The 20822-nt window shown below is 47.7% G+C and overlaps 2 protein-coding genes across 7 annotated transcripts in view; both read right to left on the bottom strand.

Moving 5' to 3' along the window:
* The window catches only part of LOC139239156 (hypermethylated in cancer 1 protein-like), a 61915-nt gene that overhangs the window by 7598 nt on the left and 33495 nt on the right, over positions 1-20822 (bottom strand). For 3 of the 6 annotated variants that reach the window (XM_070867749.1, XM_070867748.1, XM_070867747.1), the window contains exon 2: positions 18454-18692. The gene's annotated coding sequence lies outside the window, so the exon portion shown is untranslated. Of the gene's footprint in view, positions 1-2569; positions 2664-7301; positions 7369-18453; positions 18693-20822 lie in introns of those variants that run through there. The other 3 variants (XM_070867751.1, XM_070867745.1, XM_070867750.1) reach the window with 2 other exon arrangements.
* LOC139239032 (nanos homolog 2-like) lies at positions 12633-13133 on the bottom strand. The gene has a single exon (XM_070867536.1). It carries the CDS (start codon positions 13131-13133, stop codon positions 12633-12635), a length of 501 nt encoding a protein of 166 aa, XP_070723637.1.

Below are 20822 nucleotides of genomic sequence, written 5' to 3'. Positions count from 1 at the left end.
GCAGATAAATCCCCTGGACCTGATGGCTTGCATCCTAGGGTCTTAAGAGAAGTAGCAGCAGGGATAGTGGGATGCACTGGTTGTAATTTACCAAAATTCCCTGGATTCTGGGGAGTTTCCAGCAGATTGGAAAACTGCAAATGTAACGCCCCTATTTTAAAAAAAGTAGGTCGACAAAAAGCAGGAAACTATAGACCAGTTAGCGTAACATCTGTGGTTGGGAAAATATTGGAGTCCATTATTCAAGAAGCAGTAGCAGGACATTTGGAAAAGCAAAACTCGGTCAGGCAGAGTCAGCACGGATTTAAGAAGGGGAAGTCATGTTTGTCAAATTTGCTGGAATTCTTTGAGGATGTAATGAGCAGGGTGGATAAAGGGGAACCGGTGGATGTGGTGTATTTGGACTTCCAGAAGGCATTTAACAAGGTGCCACATAAAAGATTCCTGCACGAGATAAAAGTTCACGGGGTTGGGGGTAATATATTAACATGGATAGAGGATAGGCTAACGAACAGAAAACAAAGAGTCGGGATAAATGGGTCATTCTCTGGTTGGCAATCTGTAACTAGTGGGGTGCAGCAGGGATCAGTGCTGGGATCCCAACTATTTACAATCTATATTAACGACTTGGACGAAGGGACCAAGTGTAATGTAGCCAAGTTTGCCGACGACACAAAGATGGAAGGAAAAGCAATGTGTGAGGACGACACAAAAAATCTGCAAAAGGACATAGACAGGCTAAGAGAGTGGGCAAAAATTTGGCAGATGGGGTATAATGTTAGAAAGTGTGAGGTCATGCACTTTGACAGAAAAAATCAAAGAGCAAGTTATTATTTAAAATGGAGAAAGATTGCAAAATGCCACAGTACAGCGGAACCCGGGGGTACCTGTGCATGAAACACAAAAGGTTAGTATGCAGGTACAGCAAGTGATCAGGAAGGCCAATGGTATCTTGGCCTTTATTGCAAAGGGGATGGAGTATAAAAGCAGGGAAGTCTTGCTACAGTGAGGCCACACCTGGAATACTGCGTGCAGTTTTGGTTTCCATATTTACGAAAGGATATACTTGCTTTGGAGGCAGTTCAATTGTACATCCCTGTCTGGAGTAAAAATAAAACGGGGAAGGTGGCTCAACCGTGGCTAACAAGGAAAGGATAGTGTTAAATCCAAGGAAGAGGCATGTAAATTGGCCAGAAAAAGCAGCAAACCTGAGGACTGGGAGAATTTTATAATACACCTGAGGACAAAGGGTTTAATTAGGAGGGGGAAAATAAGAGTACGAGAGGAAGCTTGCTGGAAACATAAAAACTGACTGTAGATATGCGAAGAGAAAAAGATTAGTGAAAACAAACGTAGGTCCCTTGCAGTCAGATTCAGGTGAACTTATAATGGGGAACAAAGAAATGGCGGACCAGTTAAACAAATACTTTGGTTCTGTCTTCACGAAGGAAGACACAAATAACCTTCTGGAAATACTAGGAGACCGAAGGTCTAGTGAGAAGGAGGAACTGAAGGAAATCCTTATTAGGCAGAAAATTGTGTTAGGGAAATTGATGGGATTGAAGGCCAATAAATCCCCAGGGCCTGATAGTCTACATCCCAGAGTACTTAAGCAAGTAGCCCTAGAAATAGTGGATGCATTGGTGATCATTTTCCAACTCTGGATCAGTTCCTATGGACTGGAGGATAGCTAAAGTAACACGACTTTTTAAGAAAGGAGGGAGAGAGAAAACGGGTAATTATAGACCAGTTAGCCTGACATCAGTAGTGGGGAAAATGTTGGAATCAATTATTAAAGATGAAATAGCAACACATTTGGAAAGCAGTGACCGGATCGGTCCAAGTCAGCATGCATTTATGAAACGGAAATCATGCTTGACAAATCTTCCAGAATTTTTTGAGGACATAACTGGTAGAGTGGACAAGGGAGAACCAGTGGATGTGATGTATTTGGACTTTCAAAAGGCCTTTGACAAGGTCCCACACAAAAGATTGGTGTGCAAAATTAAAGCACATGGTATTGGGAGTAATGTACTGACGTGGATAAAGAACTGGTTCGCAGACAGGAAGCAGATGTCAGGATAAACAGGTCCTTTTCAGAATGGCAGGCAGTGACTAGTGGAGTGCCGCTGGGCTCAGTGCTGGGACCCCAGCTCTTTACAATATACATTAATGATTTGCACGAGGGAATTGAGTGTAATATCTCTAAGTTTGCAGATGACACTAAGCTGAGTGGCGGTATGAGCTGTGAGAAGGATGCTAAAAGGCTGCAGGATGACTTGGACAGGTTAGGTGAGTGGGCAAACGAGTGGCAGATGCAGTATAATGTGGATAAATGTGAGGTAGCAAAAACACAAAGGCAGAATATTATCTGAATGGCGGCAGATTAGGAAAAGGGGAGGTGCAACGAGACCTGGGTGTCATGGTACATCAGTAATTGAAAGTTGGCATGCAGGTACAGCAGGCGGTGAAGGCGGCAAATAGTATGTTGGCCTTCATAGCTAGGGGATTTGAGTATAGGAGCAGGGAGGTCTTACTGCAGTTGTACAGGGTCTTGGTGAGGCCTCACCTGGAATATTGTGTTCAGTTTTGGTCTCCTAATCTGAAGAAGGACGTTCTTGCTATAGAGGGAGTGCAGCGAAGGCTCACCAGACTGATTCCCGGGGTGGCAGGACTGATATATGAGGAGAAACTGGATCGACTGGGCCTATATTCACAAGAGTTTAGAAGGATGAGAGGGGATTTCATAGAAACATATAAAATTCTGACGGGACTGGACAGTTTAGATGCAGGAAGAATGTTCCCGATGTTGGGGAAGTCCAGAACCAGGGGACATAGTCTTAGGATAAGGGGTAGGCCATTTAGGACTGAGATGAAGAGAAACTTCTTCACTCAGACAGTTGTTAACCTGTGGAATTCCCTGCCGCAGAGAGTTGTTGATGCCAGTTCATTGGATATATTCAAGAGAGAGTTAGATATGGCCCTTACGGCTAAAGGGATCAAGGGGTATGGAGAGAAAGCAGGAAAGGGGTACTGAGGTGAATGATCAGCCATGATCTTTTTAAATGGTGGTACAGGCTCGAAGGGCCGAATGGCCTACTCCTGCACCTATTTTCTATGTTCTATGTTTCAGAGAAGGTTCACTAGGTTGATTCTGGAGATGAGGGGGTTGACTTATGAGGAAAGGTTGAGTAGGTTGAGCCTCTATTCATTGGAATTCAGAAGATTGAGAGGTGATCTTATCGAAATTTTTAAGATTATGAGGGGGCTTGACAATGTGGATGCAGAGAGGATGTTTCCACTGATGGGGGAGACTAGAACTAAGGGGCAAATTCTTAGAATAAGGGGCCGCCCATTTAAAACAGAGGTGAGGAGAAATTTCTTCTCAGAGGATTGTAAATCTGTGGAATTTGCTGCCTCAGAGAGCTGTGGAAGCTGGGGCATTGAATACATTTAAGACAGAGATAGACAGTTTCTTAACCAATAAGGGAATAAGGGGTTATGGAGAGCGGGAAGGAAGTGGACCTGAGTCCATGATCGGATCAGCCATGAACGTATTAAATGGTGGAGCAGGCTCGAGGGGCCATATGGCCTGCTCCTGTTCCTATTTCTTATGTTATGTACAATAACAACTTGTATTTATATAGTGCCTTTAACATAGTAAAACATCCCAAGGTGCTTCACAACAGTGTTATAAGACAAAACAAATAAATTTGACACTGAGTCACAAAACAAATTAAGGTAGATGACCAAAAGTTTGGTTAAAGAGGTAGGTTTTAAGGAGTGGCTTAAAGGAGGAAAGAGAGGCGGCGAGGTTTAGGGAGGGAGTTCCAGAGCTTGGGGCCCAGGCAACTGAAGGCACAGCCACCAATGGCTGAGCAATTATAATCAGGGATGCTCAGGAGGGCAGCATTTGAGGATTATCTCAAATAATCTCCTTCAGCCTCCCCACCTACCTCCCGAGATGTCTGCGCTCCTCAAATTCTGCCCTCTTGAGCATCCCTGATCATAACTGCTCAACCATCGATGGTCGTGCCTTCTGTTGCCTGAGCCCCAAGCTCTGGTATGCTCTCCCCAAACCTCTCTTACCTCCTTCAAGACGTTCCTTAAAAACTACCACTTTGACCAAGCTTTTGGTCATCTGCCATAATTACTTCTTATGTGGCTCGGTGTGAAACTTATTTGTTTTATCTTATAATACTGCTGTGAAGCGCCTTGGGGCGTTTTACTACGTTAAGGTGCTATATAAATACACGTTGTTGTTGTTTGAGTGAAGACATTTCTCCTCATCTCAGTCCTAACTTTCCTTCACAGGAGCGTTATCAGCCATAATCTCTGTAAAGTAAGACATATTCATCTTATAGGGAGCGCTAGACTGGAAGGTTCACTGGACTGGTCCCTGGGATGAGGGGATTGTCCTATGAGGAGAGATTGAGTAGACTAGGCCTATATTCCCTATAGTTTAGAAGAATGAGAGGTGATCTCATTGAAACATGTAAAATCCTCTGCCCTAATATCTCCTTCTGTGGCTCAGTGTCAAAATTTGTTCTATAATGCTCCTGTGAAGCCCCTTGGGATGTTTTTCTACGTTAAAGACGCTATATTAATACAAGTTGTCATTCATAGAATCATAGAATGGTTACAGCACGGAAGGAGGCCATCGGCCCGTCCCGACTCTCAGCTAGTCCCACTCCCCCGCCCTTTCCCCGTAGCGTATAAGATTATGAGGGGACTTGACAAGGTGGATGCAGAGAGGATGTTTCCACTGATGTGGGAGACTCGAACTAGAGGGCGTAATTTTAGAATAAGGGGCCGCCCATTTAAAACTGAGATGAGGAGGAATTTCTTCTCTCGAAGGGTTGTAAATCTGTCGAATTCGCTGCCTCGGAGAGCTGTGGAAGCTGGGACATTGAATAAATTTAAGACAGAAATAGAGTTTCTTAACCGATAAGGGGTTATGGGGAGCGGGCAGGGAAGTGGAGCTGAGTCCATGATTGGATCAGCCATGATCGTATTAAATAGCGGAGCAGGCTCGATGGGCCGTATGGCCGACTCCAGCTCCTATTTCTTATGTCTTTTCCTTCAGATACTTATCCAATTCCCTTTTGAAAGCCGCGATTGAATCTGTCTTCACCACCCTCTCAGGCAGCGCTGTCCAGATCCTAACCACTCGCTGCGTTAAAAAAAGTTTTCCCTCATGTCGCCTTTGGTTCTTCTGCCAATCGCCTTAAATCCATGTCCTCTGGTTCTCGTCCCTTCCACCAATGGGAAGTTTCTCTCAATCTACTCTGTCCAGACCCCTCATGATTTTAAACACCTCGAACAAATCTCCTCTCAACCTTCTCTGCTCCAATTACTATCTGCTGCGTTCATTACTGCGGCAGCCATTTGCGCACAGCAAGATCACACAACACAACCACAAGGTGAATTATTTGGTCACTCTGCTTTTGCTAGAAGGTTAAGGGAGAAGTGTTGCTCAGGGGACAAGAGGAACAACCAACTCCCTTGCTTTACGAATAATGCAATGTGATCAGATGGTGCCTAGTTTTGTGATATCTCATCTGATGGGGAAATGGGCGGAGGAGGGAGGGTCAGGAGGATATGAGAAAGGAATGAAAAGCCAACTTGCCTGCAGTGTCAGCTGTGGCTCAGTGGGTAGCACCCTCACCTCTGAGTCAGAAGGTTGTGGGTTCGAGCCACACTCCAGAGACTTGAGCACAAAAATCTATGCTGACACTCCAGTGCAGTGCTGAGGGAGCGCCGCACTGTCGGAGGTGCCGTCTTTCGGATGAGACGTTAAACTGAAGCCCCGAGCTCTCAGGTGGACTTAAAAGATCCCACGGCACTATTTTGAAGAAGAGCAGGAGAATTATCCCTGGTGTCCTGGGGCCAATATTTATCCCTCAATCAATATAACAAAAAAACAGATTATCTGGTCATTATCACATTGCTATTTGAGAGAGTTTGCTGTGCGCAAATAGGCTGCCGTGTTTCCGACATTACAAGAGTGTCTCCGCAAGATCCTACAAATCCCCTGGGAGGACAGACGCACCAACATTAGCGTCCTCGACCAGGCCAACCATCCCCAGCATTGAAGCACTGACCACACTCGACCAGCTCCGCTGGGTGGGCCACATTGTCCGCATGCCAGACACGAGACTCCCAAAGCAAGCACTCTACTCGGAACTCCTTCACGGCAAACAAGCCAAAGGTGGGCAGAGGAAACATTACAAGGACACCCTCAAAGCCTCCCTGATAACGTGCAACATCCCACTGACACCTGGGAGTCCCTGGCCAAAGACCGCCCTAAGTGGAGGAAGTGCAACCAGGAGGGCGCTGAGCACCTCGAGTCTCATCGCCGAGAGCGTGCAGAAACCAAGCGCAGGCAGCGGAAGGAGCGTGCAGCAAACCAGTCCCACCCACCCTTACCCCCAACGACGATCTGTCCCACCTGTGACAGGGACTGTGACTCTCGTATTGGACTGTTCAGCCACCTAAGGACTCATTTTGAGAGTGGAAGCAAGTCTTCCTCGATTCCGAGACTGCCTATGATGATGATAGGGTCGTGAAAGGCGCTATAGAAATGTAATTATTTCTTTATGTATTCCTGGCCACTAATATCCCCACTGCCCCACACGCCCACCATTGGTCAGCCAAATTGGAAAGTGAATAGGCTCAGTTATCGAATTGGATGATTCTTGTCTGCTATTCAATTCCTTTCCCCTCCCCATCTCCAATATTTTTAATAACAAAAAAAACGTGCAAAGAAAATGATTTTATCCTGGCGGGCAGGGATCTGCTTGCAGCAGTGTGCTGGAGAGGAATCTTTAATTCCTGGTGGGGCGGAGGGGGGGGGTTGTTTGGCAACCTGAGAGATGGAGGAGAGGGGGGGAGGAGAAGCAACTGTGCATGCATTAGGATTTGGGGGACGACTCCAGCTAACGAATGCCAACCCGGGATACAAATTAGGAAAGGCCCCTGATGAGGGCGCAGTTCCCTTTCCGTGTTTGCCAGCGGAATTAACCATGCCCAAGTGCCAATACAGACGGGATGCAAGGGCTTCCCCATTTTGCGAACTGCACTCAAGTTTGCATCCGCAACAGAAACATGTAGAACGTGCAACCGGCCCATCCACACGCTGCAAGCACGGCCTCGCCATTTGCAATAAAAAAAGGTTAATATTTGCATTTTTTCAGCCCCTCCATCCAACTTATTGCCATTTACTTTTTGCAAAAATTCAGACTGTGAATCAATGAAAAACCTCCCCCCCTCCATACACGCACAATCACTTTCAAACTCACCTCTGTTTCAAAAGACCTCCTGAGAAACTGCTACACCATTGCTGGGAATTGTTACACTGTGAGTGACAGGTCGGGCCCGCGCGTGTGCACTGCTGCCCGGGCCAACCTGCCAGACGCGCGGTGCGCTCTGGGAGTTGTAGTCCCCCCCCTTGCTGGCCATTTGTAGTTTTTTTTCTCCTTTTCCCCCTTCCCCTCCATTGAGGAGACCTAAGAAACATAGAAAATAGGTGCAGGAGCAGGCCATTCGGCCCCTCGAGCCTGCACCGCCATTCAATATGATCATGGCTGATCATGCAACTTTAGTACCCCATTCCAGCTTTCTCTCCATACCCCTTGATCCCTTTAGCCATAAGAGCCACATCTAACTCCCTTTTGAATAAATCTAACAAACTGGCCTCAACAACTTTCTGTGGTAGAGAATTCCACAGGTCATCATTGATTTTCTATGTTTCTATGATGGTATATAGGCTATCCGGTGATGGCAATCACAACCAGCAGAGTGAGGGGAGGACTGGTTGAGGGGGTCGTGGGGGGGGAAGTATATGTAAAGGTGTGGTGCTTCAGTGCAGGGCAGCAAAGGTTCACCAGACTGATTCCCGGGATGGCAGGACTGACATATGAGGAAAGACTGGATCGACTGGGCCTGTATTCACTGGAGTTTAGAAGAATGAGAGGGGATCTCATAGAAACATATAAAATTCTGACGGGATTGGACAGGTTAGAGGCAAGAAGAATGTTCCCGATGTTGGGGAAGTCCAGAACCAGGAGTCACAGTCTAAGGATAAGGGGTAAGCCATTTAGGACCGAGATGAGGAGAAACTTCTTCACTCAGAGAGTTGTTAACCTGTGGAATGCTCTACCACAGAAAGTTGTTGAGGCCAGTTCGTTAGATATATTCAAGAGGGAGTTAGACATGGCCCTTACGGCTAAAGGGATCAAGGGGTATGGAGAGAAAGCAGGAAAGGGGTACTGAGGTGAATGATCAGCCATGATCTTATTGAATGGTGGTGCAGGCTCGAAGGGCCGAATGGCCTACTGCTGCACCTATTTTCTATGTTTCTATGTCCTTCGAACAAGGATGATTTGCTTCCACACCAAAAGGGATGAGTTCACAGACGTTTCAATGAAGGACGCGATATTCCAGTCCTGAACTCCAGGGTTGGAAGATACCCTCATTTGCCGCACCTCCGCCACGATTTTTCGCCGCTCCTCCGTCACAAACATTATTTTCAGCAGGCACCTCAAAGCGCTAGAGAAATACCAGCAGTACTGCCTCTGCAAGATCCTGCAAATCCCCTGGGAGGATAGATATACCAACGTCAGTGTTCTTGCTCAGGCCAACATCCCCAGCATCGAAGCACTGACCACACTCGACCAGCTCCGCTGGGCGGGCCACATCATCTGCATGCCCGACACGAGACTCCCAAAGCAAGCGCTCTACTCGGAACTCCTACACGGCAAACGAGCCCCAGGTGGGCAGAGGAAACGTTTCAAGGACACCCTCAAAGCCTCCCTGATAAAATGCAACATCCTCACCGGCACCTGGGAATCCCTGGCCAAAGACCGCCCTAAGTGGAGGGAGAGGATCCGGGAGGGCGCTGAGCACCTCAAGCCTCATCGCCGAGAGCATGCAGAAATCAAGCGCAGGCAGCGGAAGGAGCGTGCGGCAAACCAGACTCCCCACCCACCCTTTCCTTCAACCACTGTCTGTCCCACCTGTGACAGAGACTGTTTTCCATATTGCACTGTACAGTCACCTGAGAACTCACTTTTAGGGCCCCAGTTTCCACATGATTTGCGCCTGATTTTTAGGAGCAACTGGTGGAGAACGGACTATCTTAGAAATCGCAATTCTCCACATTTTCTTTTCTGCAGTTCGAGTCAGTTAGAACAGTTTCACTTTGGAACAGAATTTTTTTCTTCAAAAGGGGGCGTGTCCGGCCACTGACGCCTGATTTCAAAGTTTCCACAGTGAAAACGTACTCCAAACTAACTTAGAATGGAGCAAGTGAAGATTTTTGTAGAACTGAAAAAAACCTCGTCTACACATTAAAAAATCAGGCGCAGGTTACAAATTAGGCGTCCAGAACGAGGTGGGGAGGGGGAGGGAGGGGGGGGGAAGGGAAGTTCATTAAATTCTATAATAAATCCTTATTTATACTTATACAAATATTAAACAAATAAATCCAACCTGAATAAAAATTTATAAGCAAAGAAAAGATTAAATAAACCATCTTCCTACCTGTGTGAAAGTGCTTCAGCCAGGGAGAATGCTACAGGAAGCCTCACAAGTTCAGCAGCCATTTCCCGACGGCAGGGGAGGGGAAGCCGTCGGGAAACGACTGCCTCAACCTTCTGAGGCTTCCAGCAGCCTTCTCAGTGCTGATGGCAATGTGCTTTTATTAAAAAATGTTCAAAAATTAAACAGCTACAAAGAACTACAAAAATGGCCGCGTGCCAATATTTCCTTCACACTGCGCATGCGCGAACGCTCCGACGCGCACGCGCAGGGTTGCCGGCAGGAAAAAAAACTAATTTAAATGGTACCCGCCCCCTCCCACTTACAAAATCGGCGCGAGTGGTAGGCTCCCCCCGCCCCCCCCCCCCCTGGGCGCCGCGCCAAGCAGACATGGAGCTGCAGGGCGCTCCAGAATCGTGCGGTTTTTTTTTCCGGCGCCGTTTTCGGCGCGAAAAACGGGCGCCCAGCTCGGAGGGGCGCCCGTGTTTTATCGTGTGGAAACTTGGGGCCTTAGAGTGGAAGCAAGTCTTCGAAGGAAGATTTCGAGGGACTGCCTATGATGATGACCTATCCTGCAGCACATGCCATCTTCGGCCCCTCGAGCCTGCTCCACCATTCAATGAGATCATGGCTGATCTTCTACCTCAACTCCACTTTCCTGCACTATCCCAGTATTCCTTGATTCCCTTAATATCTAAAAATCTATCAATCTCTGTCTTGAATATACTCAACGACTGAGCCTCCACAGCCTCTGGGGCAGAGAATTCCAAAGATTCACCACCCTGAGTAAAGAAGTTTCTCCTCATCTCAGTCCTAAATGGCCGACCCCTTATCCTGAGACTGTGACCCCTGGTTCTAGACACCCCAGCCTGGGGGAAACATCCTCCCTGCATCTACCCTGTCAAGAATTGTGTATGTTTCAATGAGATCACCTCTCATTCTTCTAAACTCTGGAGAATATAGGCCTAGCCTACTCAATCTCTCCTCATAGAACAATCCCCCCATCCCAGGAATCCGGGTGCTCAAGGTGCCCATGGTATCCAAAGCCTTCACATCCAATGATTTACTTTTTGAAGAGTTGTCACTGTTGTCAAGCTGCCAAACACGGCAGCTCAGTTGGACCACACCAACATCACACACCCAGGGTTTGCATGAAAAATGAAAAGAAAGAATTTGTATTCATATAGCACCCTTCACCACTTCAGGTGCTAAACTGTATGGAACCTTGGTTAGACCGCACTTGGAGCACTGCGTACAGTTCTGATCGTCAAATCACAAAAAGGATTTAGAGGCACTGGAGAGGGTACAGAGAAGATTTACAAGGATGATACCAGAAATGCGAGGGTTTACATTATCAGGAAAGGATGAACAGGCTGGGTCTCTTTCCTCTTGAAAAAAGGCTGAGGGGTGACCTAATAGAGGTCTTTAAAATGATGAAAGAGTGGATACAGAGAGAGTGTTTCCACATGGGGGAAAAGCATAACCAGAGGCCACCAATATAAGATAGTCACCAAGAAATCCAATAGGGAATTCGACAGAAACTTCTCAAAAGACTTGTAATCCGATAGCGCTTATCGCGACCACCTCAAAGCGCTTTACAGTCAATGAAGTACCTTTTGGAGTGCAGTCACTGCTGTAATGTGGGAAACGCGGCAGCCAATTTGCGCACAGCAAGCTCCCACAAACAACAATGTGATAATGACCCAGATAATCTGTTGATTGAGGGATAAATATTTACCCAAAGAGTGGTGAGAATGTGGAACTCGCTGCCACAGGGAGTGGTTGAAGCGAATAGTATTGATACATTTAAAGGGAGGCTAGACAAGCATATGAGGGAGAAGGGAATAGAGGGTTATGCTGATAGATTTAGATGAGGAAAGATGGGAGGAGGCTCGAGTGGAGCATAAACGCCGGCATGGACTGGTTGGGCCGAATGGCCTGTTTCTGTGCCGTATATCCTGTATAATTCTATGTAGGACATCCCAAAGCGATTTACAGCCAATTAAATACTTTTTGGAGTGAAGTCGCTGTTGTAATGTAGGAAGCACGGCAGACAATTTGTGCACAGCAAGCTCCCACAAACAGCAATGTGATAATGACTGGATAATCTGTTTTTGTTATGTTGGTTGAGGGATAAATATTGGTCCAGGCCACTGGGGAGAACTCCCCCTGCTCTTCTTTGAAATAGTGCCATGGGATCTGTTACATCTACCTGACCTCAACTTAGCACCTAATCTTATAGGACGGCACCTCCGACACTGCAGCACTCCCTCGAAAATGCACTAGGAGTGTCAGCCTGGATTTTTGTGCTCAAGTCCCTGGAGCGGGACTTGAACCTACGACCTTCTGACTCGGAGGCCAAAGTGCTACCCACTGAACCTGGCTCTTTAAATTACTTTTCATTATAATGTCCATTTTCACTCTCAGCTCTTCTGACGCACTCTGAAGTGTGGGTTCACCAGAGTGTATCGTAGTATTTTATTAGCCTTGATGACCCTCTCGCCTTACCCGCGTCCTATTCCACTGAACTACCGGAATCCCCTCATGCCCCCTGCTCCCGCGCAAGGAGGGGATGCAACGTGAAGACAATCAAGGAGGCGTTGTCAGAATTCACAAAGAAAAACGTGCTTTAATAGACAACAACGTTACTGGGGAAAGAAATAAAGTGTTTGTTTTTTTAAAACAAGTCATTTTTTTGTCAGAATTCACAAAGAAAAATGCGCGTTAATATACAACAACGTCACTGGGGAATAAACCAAATGTTTGTTTTTTAAAACAAGTCATTTTTTGGTCAGAATTCACAAATAGAATCGCGCTTTAATATACAACAATGTCACTGGGAAGAAAAACAAAACTTTCATTTTTGAAAAGAAGTCATTGTTTTTACAACATTGTATTGAGCCACTTTTATAAATAAACATAAAACCATCCCCCTGTTTGCCGGGCGATGTCCCTCAGAACCTTGTCCTTATTTCAAACATTATTATTGTCGCCGGTGCTATCTACAGATATTTTTCCTTTTTATTTTACAGTCGCTCGTTTTTCTTTTTAAAAAAAAACAAAGTCTTTCTTTCGTTTCCTCCGTTCCCGTCTCAGCGGCGTGACTTCTTGCCCACCGAGTTCCGTCCATTGTTGCGGTACAGCGACTGCTTCTCCGGGTTGAAGCAGCAGTACTTCAGGGTGTGGGCGACGTCGCCCGTGGCCTTGCATAGCGGGCAGACGTAGTTTCGCAGGATGGGGCACAGCACCTTGCCGGCCTCCGTCTTCAGCGCGTGCGAGGAGTACACCTTCCGCGACTCTCCGTTGTGCTTGCAGAAGGTGCAGATGCCGCCCGCCTTCCTTGGGGGGCTGCCGTCGGCCCGGCCCCCCGTGCCCTCGTCGTCGGCCGAGGAGGAGGGGGTCCTGCCCACCACCAGCGGGCGGAAGGCGCCCTCGGCGGGCGGGCTATCGTCGCCGGGCAGCGCCAGCTCCTGCCCGTCCGCGCCTGTCCGCCAGATCTCCGCCACCCTCGTCGACAACTGCAGGTAGTCCTTCCATATTTCAAACTCTTCCTGCTGCTCACCGGGAGAAGGTTTGGCAGTTACTCTCTCCATGGCCCCTTCAGCTCGGGCTGCAGACACTCTCGAGTGCAACCTCTCACTAGACCATTAACCAGGGGAGTTGTTGGGGAGAGGAGGGGGGGTGTGTAGCACTGAACTAACAAAAGGGGTGTTTCCAGAGTATTTTAATTTTAAAGCCCAGCTTGTCATCTCTTCAGGTCCCAGGTTCCTAGACAGGTAACAAGCTTGCAGGCAGATACGTGAGCCTCCACCCTCTCCCACGGCAATTAGGCATTTGACTAACACATTATTAAACTCAACAGAATTGGTGTGTTTCCCCTCATGCACTGCTCCTTTGAGTGAATGCAGAATGGACAAGTAAACTGCAAGATTAATGTGCAATAGATTTGCATTCTTGCTGCTTGTCCGACATTGCTGGCGTGCAAATGGTTTTAAGCAGCAGGCCAGACCCAGTGTCTGTTGGGCTTGCAGTTGTCCAGAGAGTGTCAGAAGGGGGAGGAGGGAGGGGTGCAGGAACAGAAAGCTGTAAACAATGTAATCCCTTAAATATCCGCCGAACTCTACAAAAACAAGACTATACCACTAATAAAAGGGTAGTTACACTTCCTTACATAGTCTTACATAGGATATACAGCACAGAAACAGGCCATTCGGCCCAACCAGTCCATGCCGGCGTTTATGCTCCACTCGAGCCTCCTCCCGTCTTTCCTCATCTAAATCTATCAGCATAACCCTCTATTCCCTTCTCCCCCATATGCTTGTCTAGCCTCCCCTTAAATGCATCGATACTATTCGCCTCAACCACTCCCTGTGGTAGCGAGTTCCACATTCTCACCACTCTCTGGGTAAAGAAGTTTCTTCTGAATTCTCTTTTGGATTTCTAGGTGGCTATCTTTGATGGCCTCTAGTTATGCTCTTCCCCACAAAGCATCATCATCATAGGCAGTCCCTTGGAATCGAGGAAGACTTGCTTCCACTCTAAAAGTGAGTTCTCGGGTGACTGAACAGTCAAATACGGGAATTACAGTCTCTGTCACTGGTGGGATAGACAGTGGTTGAGGGAAAGGGTGGGTGGGACTGGTTTGCCGCACGCTCCTTCCGCTGCCTGTGCTTGGTTTCTGCACGCTCTCGGTGACAAGACTCGAGATGCTCTTCCTCCACTTAGGGCGGTCTTTGGCCAGGGACTCCCAGGTGTCGGTGGGGATGTTGCATTTTATCAGAGAGGCTTGGAGGGTGTCCTTGTAACGTTTCCTCTGCCCACCTGGGGCTCACTTGCCGTGAAGGAGTTCCGAGTAGAGCGCTTGCTTTGGGAGTCTCGTGTCGGGCATGCGGACAATGTGGCCCGACCAACGGAATGGACAAATGGAAACACTCTCTCAGGATCCACTCTATCAAAACCTTTCATAATTTTACAGACCTTTATTAGGTCATCCCTCTGTCTTCTCTTTTCAAGATCAGCCTGTTCATCCTTTCCTGATATGTGTACCCTTGCAGTTCTGGTATCATCCTTGTAGATCTTCTCTGTATCCTCTCCAGTGCCTCTGTGTACTTTTTATAATATGGCGAGCAGATTTGCACGCCAAGTGTGGTCTAACCAAGGATCGATACAAGTTTAGCATAACTTCACTATGTTTCAATTCTATCCCTCTAGAAATAAACATTAGTGCGCGGTTTGCTTTTTTTATGGCCTTGTTAACCATCAGCCAAAACTACAGCCAATTATGTAATTTCAAAGTATAGCCACTGCTGGAATGTAGGAAATGCAGTAGTCCATTTGCGCACAGCAAATTGCAATGCGATAATGGCCAGATAATCTTTTTTTAGTTTTGTTGATTGAAGGATAAATATTGGCCCCAGGACACCGGGGAGAACTCCCCCTGCTCTTCTTCGAAATAGTGCCATGGATTCATTTACGTTCACCTGAGAGGGCAGACGGGGCCTCGGTTTAACGTCTCATCAGAAAGACGGCACCTCCGACAGTGTGCCGCTCCCTCAGCACTGCCCCTCCGACAGTGCGGCGCTCCCTCAGCACTGCCCCTCCGACAGTGCGGCGCTCCCTCAGCACTGCACTGGGAGTGTCAGCCTAGATTGATGTGCTCAAGTCCCTGAGTGGGATTTGAACCCACAACGTTCTGACTCAGAGACAACTTATTGAGCCTCAGTTTCTTATACCTGAAGCCTCTTCCTTGGTAATCTCTTCTACACCCTCTCAATGACCTTGACGTTCTTCCTAGTGCTGTGTTGCTCAATACGTTAGCCACATATGGCAAATTGTTCATCCAGATGTGGCTAACTGTATTTCTGATTCGTATTATAGCATCATAGAATGGGTACAACACGGAAGAAGGCCATTCGGCCCGTCGAGCCCGTGCTGACTCTCAGCTAGTCCCACACCCACTGTCAGCCGTGGCTCAGTGAGCAGTTCTCTCGCCTCCGAGTCAGAAGGTTGTGGGTTCAAGTCCCACTCCAGAGACTTGAGCTCATAAATCTAGGCTGACACTCCCAGTGCACTCCCCTGCCGTCTTTCGGATGAGACATTAAACCGAGGCCCCGTCTGCTCTCTCAGGTGGACGTAAAAGATCCCATGGCCACTATTTCGAAGAAGAGCAGGGGAGTTATCCCCGGTGTCCCGGCCAGTAATTATCTCTCAATCGACATAATAAAAAAACAGATTATCAACAGATTATCTGGTCATTATCACATTGCTGTTTGTGGAAGTTTGCTGTGCGCAAGTTGGCTGCCGCCCTTCCTTCATTCATTCATTCATAGGCAGTCCTTCAGTGTCGAGGATGACTTTTTCCACACTAAAAATGAGTTCTCAGGTGACTGATGAGTCCAATGCGGGACCGACAGTCTCTGTCACAGGTGGGGCAGATGGTGGTTGAAGGAAAGGGTGGGGGGGGGGGCCTGGGTTGCCGCGCGTTCCTTCCGCTGTCGACACTTGGCTTCAGCTTGCTCTTGGCGACGAGACTCGAGGTGTTCAGCTCCTTCCCGGATGCACATCCTCCACTTTGGCCGTTCTTGGGCCTGGGATTCCCAGGTGTCGGTGGGGATGTTAGATTTTTTTCAAGGAGGCTTTGAGGGTGTCCTTGAAGCGTTTCCTCTGCCCACCTGGGGCTCGCTTGCTGTGTAGGAGTTCCAAGTAGAGCGCTCGTTTTGGGAGTTGCATGTCGGGCATGCGGACAATGTGGCCCGCCCAGCGGAGCTGATCAAGTGTGGTCAGTGCTTTGATGCTGGGGATGTTGGCCTGAGCGAGAACACTGACGTTGGTGCGTCTGTCCTCCCAGGGGATTTGCAGGATCTTACGGAGGCAGCATTGGTGGTATTTCTCCAGCGTTTTGAGGTGCCTGCTGTATATGGTCCACGTCTCTTGCCGCATTTCTCACACTACAACAGTGACTACACTTTCAGACACCCGCTGGTCGTGAAAGGCGTTATACAAATGCAAGTCTTTCTTTCTTTGCTCCGCCCTTTCTCTATGGCCCTGCAAAATATTTTCCTTCAGGTACTTATCCCAACTCCCTTTTGAAAGCCACGATTGAGTCTGCCTTCACCACCCTCTCAGGCAGCGCATTCCAGATCCTAACCACTCGCTGCGTAAATTAAATAATATAAATTAAAAATGAATAACAGACACCACCATTAAGCGTGTGATCTCAATATTCATATTCTTGCGGTGTCTCAGTGTGAACCTTAAAACATTTTTGTTGGTAAAGTGGTCAGTTGAAAAGTGGAGTGTGAGTGTTAATTGATTGTGTGAGTGCCTTACTTTCTTGGTTACTGAATGGTGGTAGAAGTTTCTACAACAACAACAACGTATATTTATATAGCGCCTTTAATGTAGTGAAATGTCCCAAGGCGCTTCACAGGAGTGTTATGAGATAAAAAAATTGACACAGAGCCGCATAAGGAGAAATTAGGGCAGGTGACCAAAAGCTTGGTCAAAGAGGTAGGTTTTAAGGAGCGTTTTGAAGGAGGAAAGAGAGGTAGAGGTGGAGAGGTTTAGGGAGGGAGTTCCAGAGCTTGGGGCCCAAGCAACAGAAGGCACGGCCACCGATGGTGGAGCGATTATAATCAGGGATGCTCAAGAGGGCAGAATTAGAGGAGCGCAGACATCTCGGGGGGTTGTGGGGCTGGAGGAGATTACAGAGATAGGGAGGGACGAGGGCCATGGAGGGATTTGAAAACAAGGATAAGGATTTTGGAATTCTATGTAAATATATACATGTGCAGTGCATCTACCTGTGTTGTGTGTGTAAGGTATTTTCAACTAAAATTAGTTTGCATGTGGCATGTGGATAGTCAGCGATTTCTATCGAAAACTAGGAGCCATCAATATAAGGTAGTCACTAATAAATCCAATGGGGAATTCAGGAGAAACTTCTTTACCCAGAGAGCGGTGAGAATGTGGAACTCGCTGCCACAGGGAGGGGTTGAGGCAAATAGCAGGGATGCATTTAAGGGGAGGCTAGATAAACACATGAGGGCTTCTGTACTGTAAAATTCAATATAACTCTATGTACGTTTGAAAGAAAGACTTGCATTTCTATAGCGCCTTTCACGACCACCGGACGTCTCAAAGCGCTTTACAGCCAATGAAGTACTTTTGGAGTGTAGTCACTGTTGTAATGTAGGAAATGCATCAGTCAATTTGCGCACAGCAAGCTCCCACAAACAACAATATGATAATGACCCAGATAATCTGTTTTTTAATATGATGATTGAGGGATAAATATTGGGCCCAGGACACCGGGGATAACTCTTCTTCGAAATAGTGACCGTGGGATCTTTTACGTCCACCTGAGAGAGCAGACGGGGCCCTCGGTTTAACGTCTCATTCGAAAGACGGCACCTCCGACAGTGCGGCGCTCCCTCAGCACTGCACTGGGAGCGTCAGCCTGGATGTTTTTTCTTGTGCTCAAGTGAAAGAGATCATCTAAGAGGTTTACCATTTTGATCTCTGTGGTGCCTGTTTAGCAGTGAGACGTGATCCATGTGTGCGTGTGTGTGTGTGTGTGCAGCTCCTATAGAGTAGCAGGCAGCTGGGAAGAAGAGAATCTTATTGGCAGGAGCAGAGAACGAGTGGGGCCTGTAAGACTGGCCATCCTTGTGAATGTAGAAAGAGGGATCTGAATGTATCTCTGCTGGGCACAGGGTATCTGCAGTTGCAAATCGAAGTAAAATGTAACGAAACCAAGACAATAACAACACAGCTTGCATCAAATGTAACTTAATTTTTTACACAGCCAGTGTAACAACACACTTTAAAGTCCTACAATATGCTTTTTTCCTCCCTAAACGTTTGATTGTCTCCACCTCTCTTTCCTCCTTTAAGACACTCCTTAAAACCTACCTCTTTGACCAAGATCTGCAGTCATTTCTTCTTCTGTGGCTCGGTGTCCAAATGTAATCGTTTTGTCTCCTAACACTTGCTGTGCAGCGCCACGGGATGTCAAAGGCGCAAAATAAATACACGTTTCTGTTGACAGGTTGGTGGACAGGTTTCGGGTGGCAGCAGGCTGAGATAACGGTGACATACTACGATCCGAGACATCGGGGGGCGGGGGGGGGGAGCCTCGAGACATCGTGTTCCTGTATCGGAGATAAGGAGAGAGTGTGAACGCTGTACATTTGGAGTAAATACAGAACCTGCTCGACTCAATCGCAGGCTTTCAAAACAAAACAACAACAATGTACTTATACAGTGCCTTTACATCCCAAGGTGCTTCACATTATGAGGTTAAAAAAAATTTTGACACTGAGCCGCATATGTAGAAATTAACGCAGGTGACCAAAAGAGGTCGGTTTGAAGGAGCGTCTTGAAGGAGGAAAGAGAGGTAGAGAGGCGGAGAAGTTTAGGCAGGGAGTTCCAGAGCTTGGGGCTCAGGCAACAGAAGGCACGGCCACCAATGGTTGAGCGATTATAATCAGGAATGCTCAAGAGGTAGAATTAGAGGAGTGCAGACATCTCGGGGGGATTGTGGGGTGGAGGAGATTACAGAGATAAGGAGGGGCGAGGGGCCATGGAGGTGATTTGAAAACAAGGATGACAATTTTGAAATTGAGGCGTTGCTTAACTGGGAGACAGTGTAGGTCAGCGAGCACAGGGGGTGATGGGTGAGCGGGACTCGGTGCGAGTTAGGACACGGGGGCAGCGAGCACAGGGGGTGATGGGTGAGCGGGACTCGGTGCGAGTTAGGACATGGGGGCAGCGAGCACAGGGGGTGATGGGTGAGCGGGACTTGGTGCGAGTTAGGACATGGGACAGCGAGCACAGGGGACGATGGGTGAGCGGGACTCGGTGTGGGTTAGGACATGGGGCAGCGAGCACAGAGGGTGATGGGTGAGCGGGACTCGGTGCGAGTTAAGACATGGGGCAGCGAGCACAGAGGGTGATGGGTGAGCGGGACTCGGTGTAGGTTAGGACATGGGGCAGCGAGTTTTGGATCACCTCTGGTTTACGTAGGGTAGAATGTGAAGGGCGTTGGATAAGTACCTGAAGGAAAAGAAATTGCAGGGCTACGGGGAAAGGGCAGGGGGGGGGGGAGGTGGGCGTTGGGGGGAGAGTGGGACTAACTAAAGTGCTCTTGCAGAAAGACGGCACGGGCTCGACGGGCCGAATGGACACCTTCCGTGCTGTAACCATTCTATGATTCCAAGTCTTTTCCAATCATGAAGTTCACTATATTCCTGTATCTGGAAATGCCCTCATTGGATATTAAATAAATCAAGGGATATGGGGATAGTGCAGGAAATTGGAATTGAGGTAGAAGACTCGAGGGGCCGAATGGCCGACTCCTGCTCCTATTTCTCATGTTCTTATGAAACACTCAGCAAGCCAATCAGCATAGAATCACAGAAACTTATAGCACAGAAAGAGGCCATTCGGCCCATCGTGTCCGCGCCGGCCGACAAAGAGCTACCCAGCCTAATCCCACTTTCCCACTCTCGGTCCGTAGCCCTGTGGGTTACGGCACTTCAGGTGCACATCCAAGTACTTTTTAAATATGGTGAGGGTTTCTGCCTCTACCACCCTTTCAGGCAGCGAGTTCCGCCCCAGACGCCCACCACCCTCTGGGTGAAAACACTTCCCCTCAAATCCCCTCTATACCTCCCCCCAATTACTTTAAATCTATGCCCCCCTGGTTGTTGACCCCTCTGCTAAGGGAAATGGGTCCTTCCTATCCACTCTACTTAGGCTCCTCATAATTTTATACCCCTCAACCAGGTCTCCACTCAGCCTCCTCTGTTCCAAAGAAAACAACCCCAGCCATCTGAGAGGCTTACGTGATTAACATTACAATGTCAGTCGTGGCTTGGTGGGCAGTACCCTCGCCTCGGAGTCAGAAGGTTGTGGGTTCAAGTCCCACTCCAGGGACTCGAGCACAAAAATCTAGGCTGACACTCCCAGTGCAGTGCTGAGGGAGCGCTGCACTGTCGGAGGTGCCGTCTTTCAGATGAGACGCTAAACCGAGGCCCCGCCTGCTCCCTCGGGTGGAAGTAAACGATCCCATGGCCATTATTTCAAAGAAGAGCAGGAGAGTTCTCCCCGGTGTCCTGGCCAATATTTATCCCTCAATCAACATCGCTGAAACAGATTATCTGGACAAGTTAATTATAAATTATACTGGTAAGAGTTGAGCACAAAAATGCAAGTAGATATTAAATTTTAACAAATATTGATATACCTATATTATAAAATCTTTATGTGTATATTTAATT

The sequence above is a fragment of the Pristiophorus japonicus genome, chromosome 26, assembly GCF_044704955.1.
Source record: "Pristiophorus japonicus isolate sPriJap1 chromosome 26, sPriJap1.hap1, whole genome shotgun sequence".
NCBI lineage: Eukaryota > Metazoa > Chordata > Chondrichthyes > Pristiophoridae > Pristiophorus > Pristiophorus japonicus.
This window is presented reverse-complemented; position numbering and strand designations above follow the sequence as displayed.

What these genes read in the sequence shown, in the direction of transcription:
- LOC139239032 (XM_070867536.1), bottom strand. Translation starts at nt 13,133, where the DNA reads ATGGAGAGAGTAACTGCCAAACCTTCTCCCGGTGAGCAGCAGGAAGAG.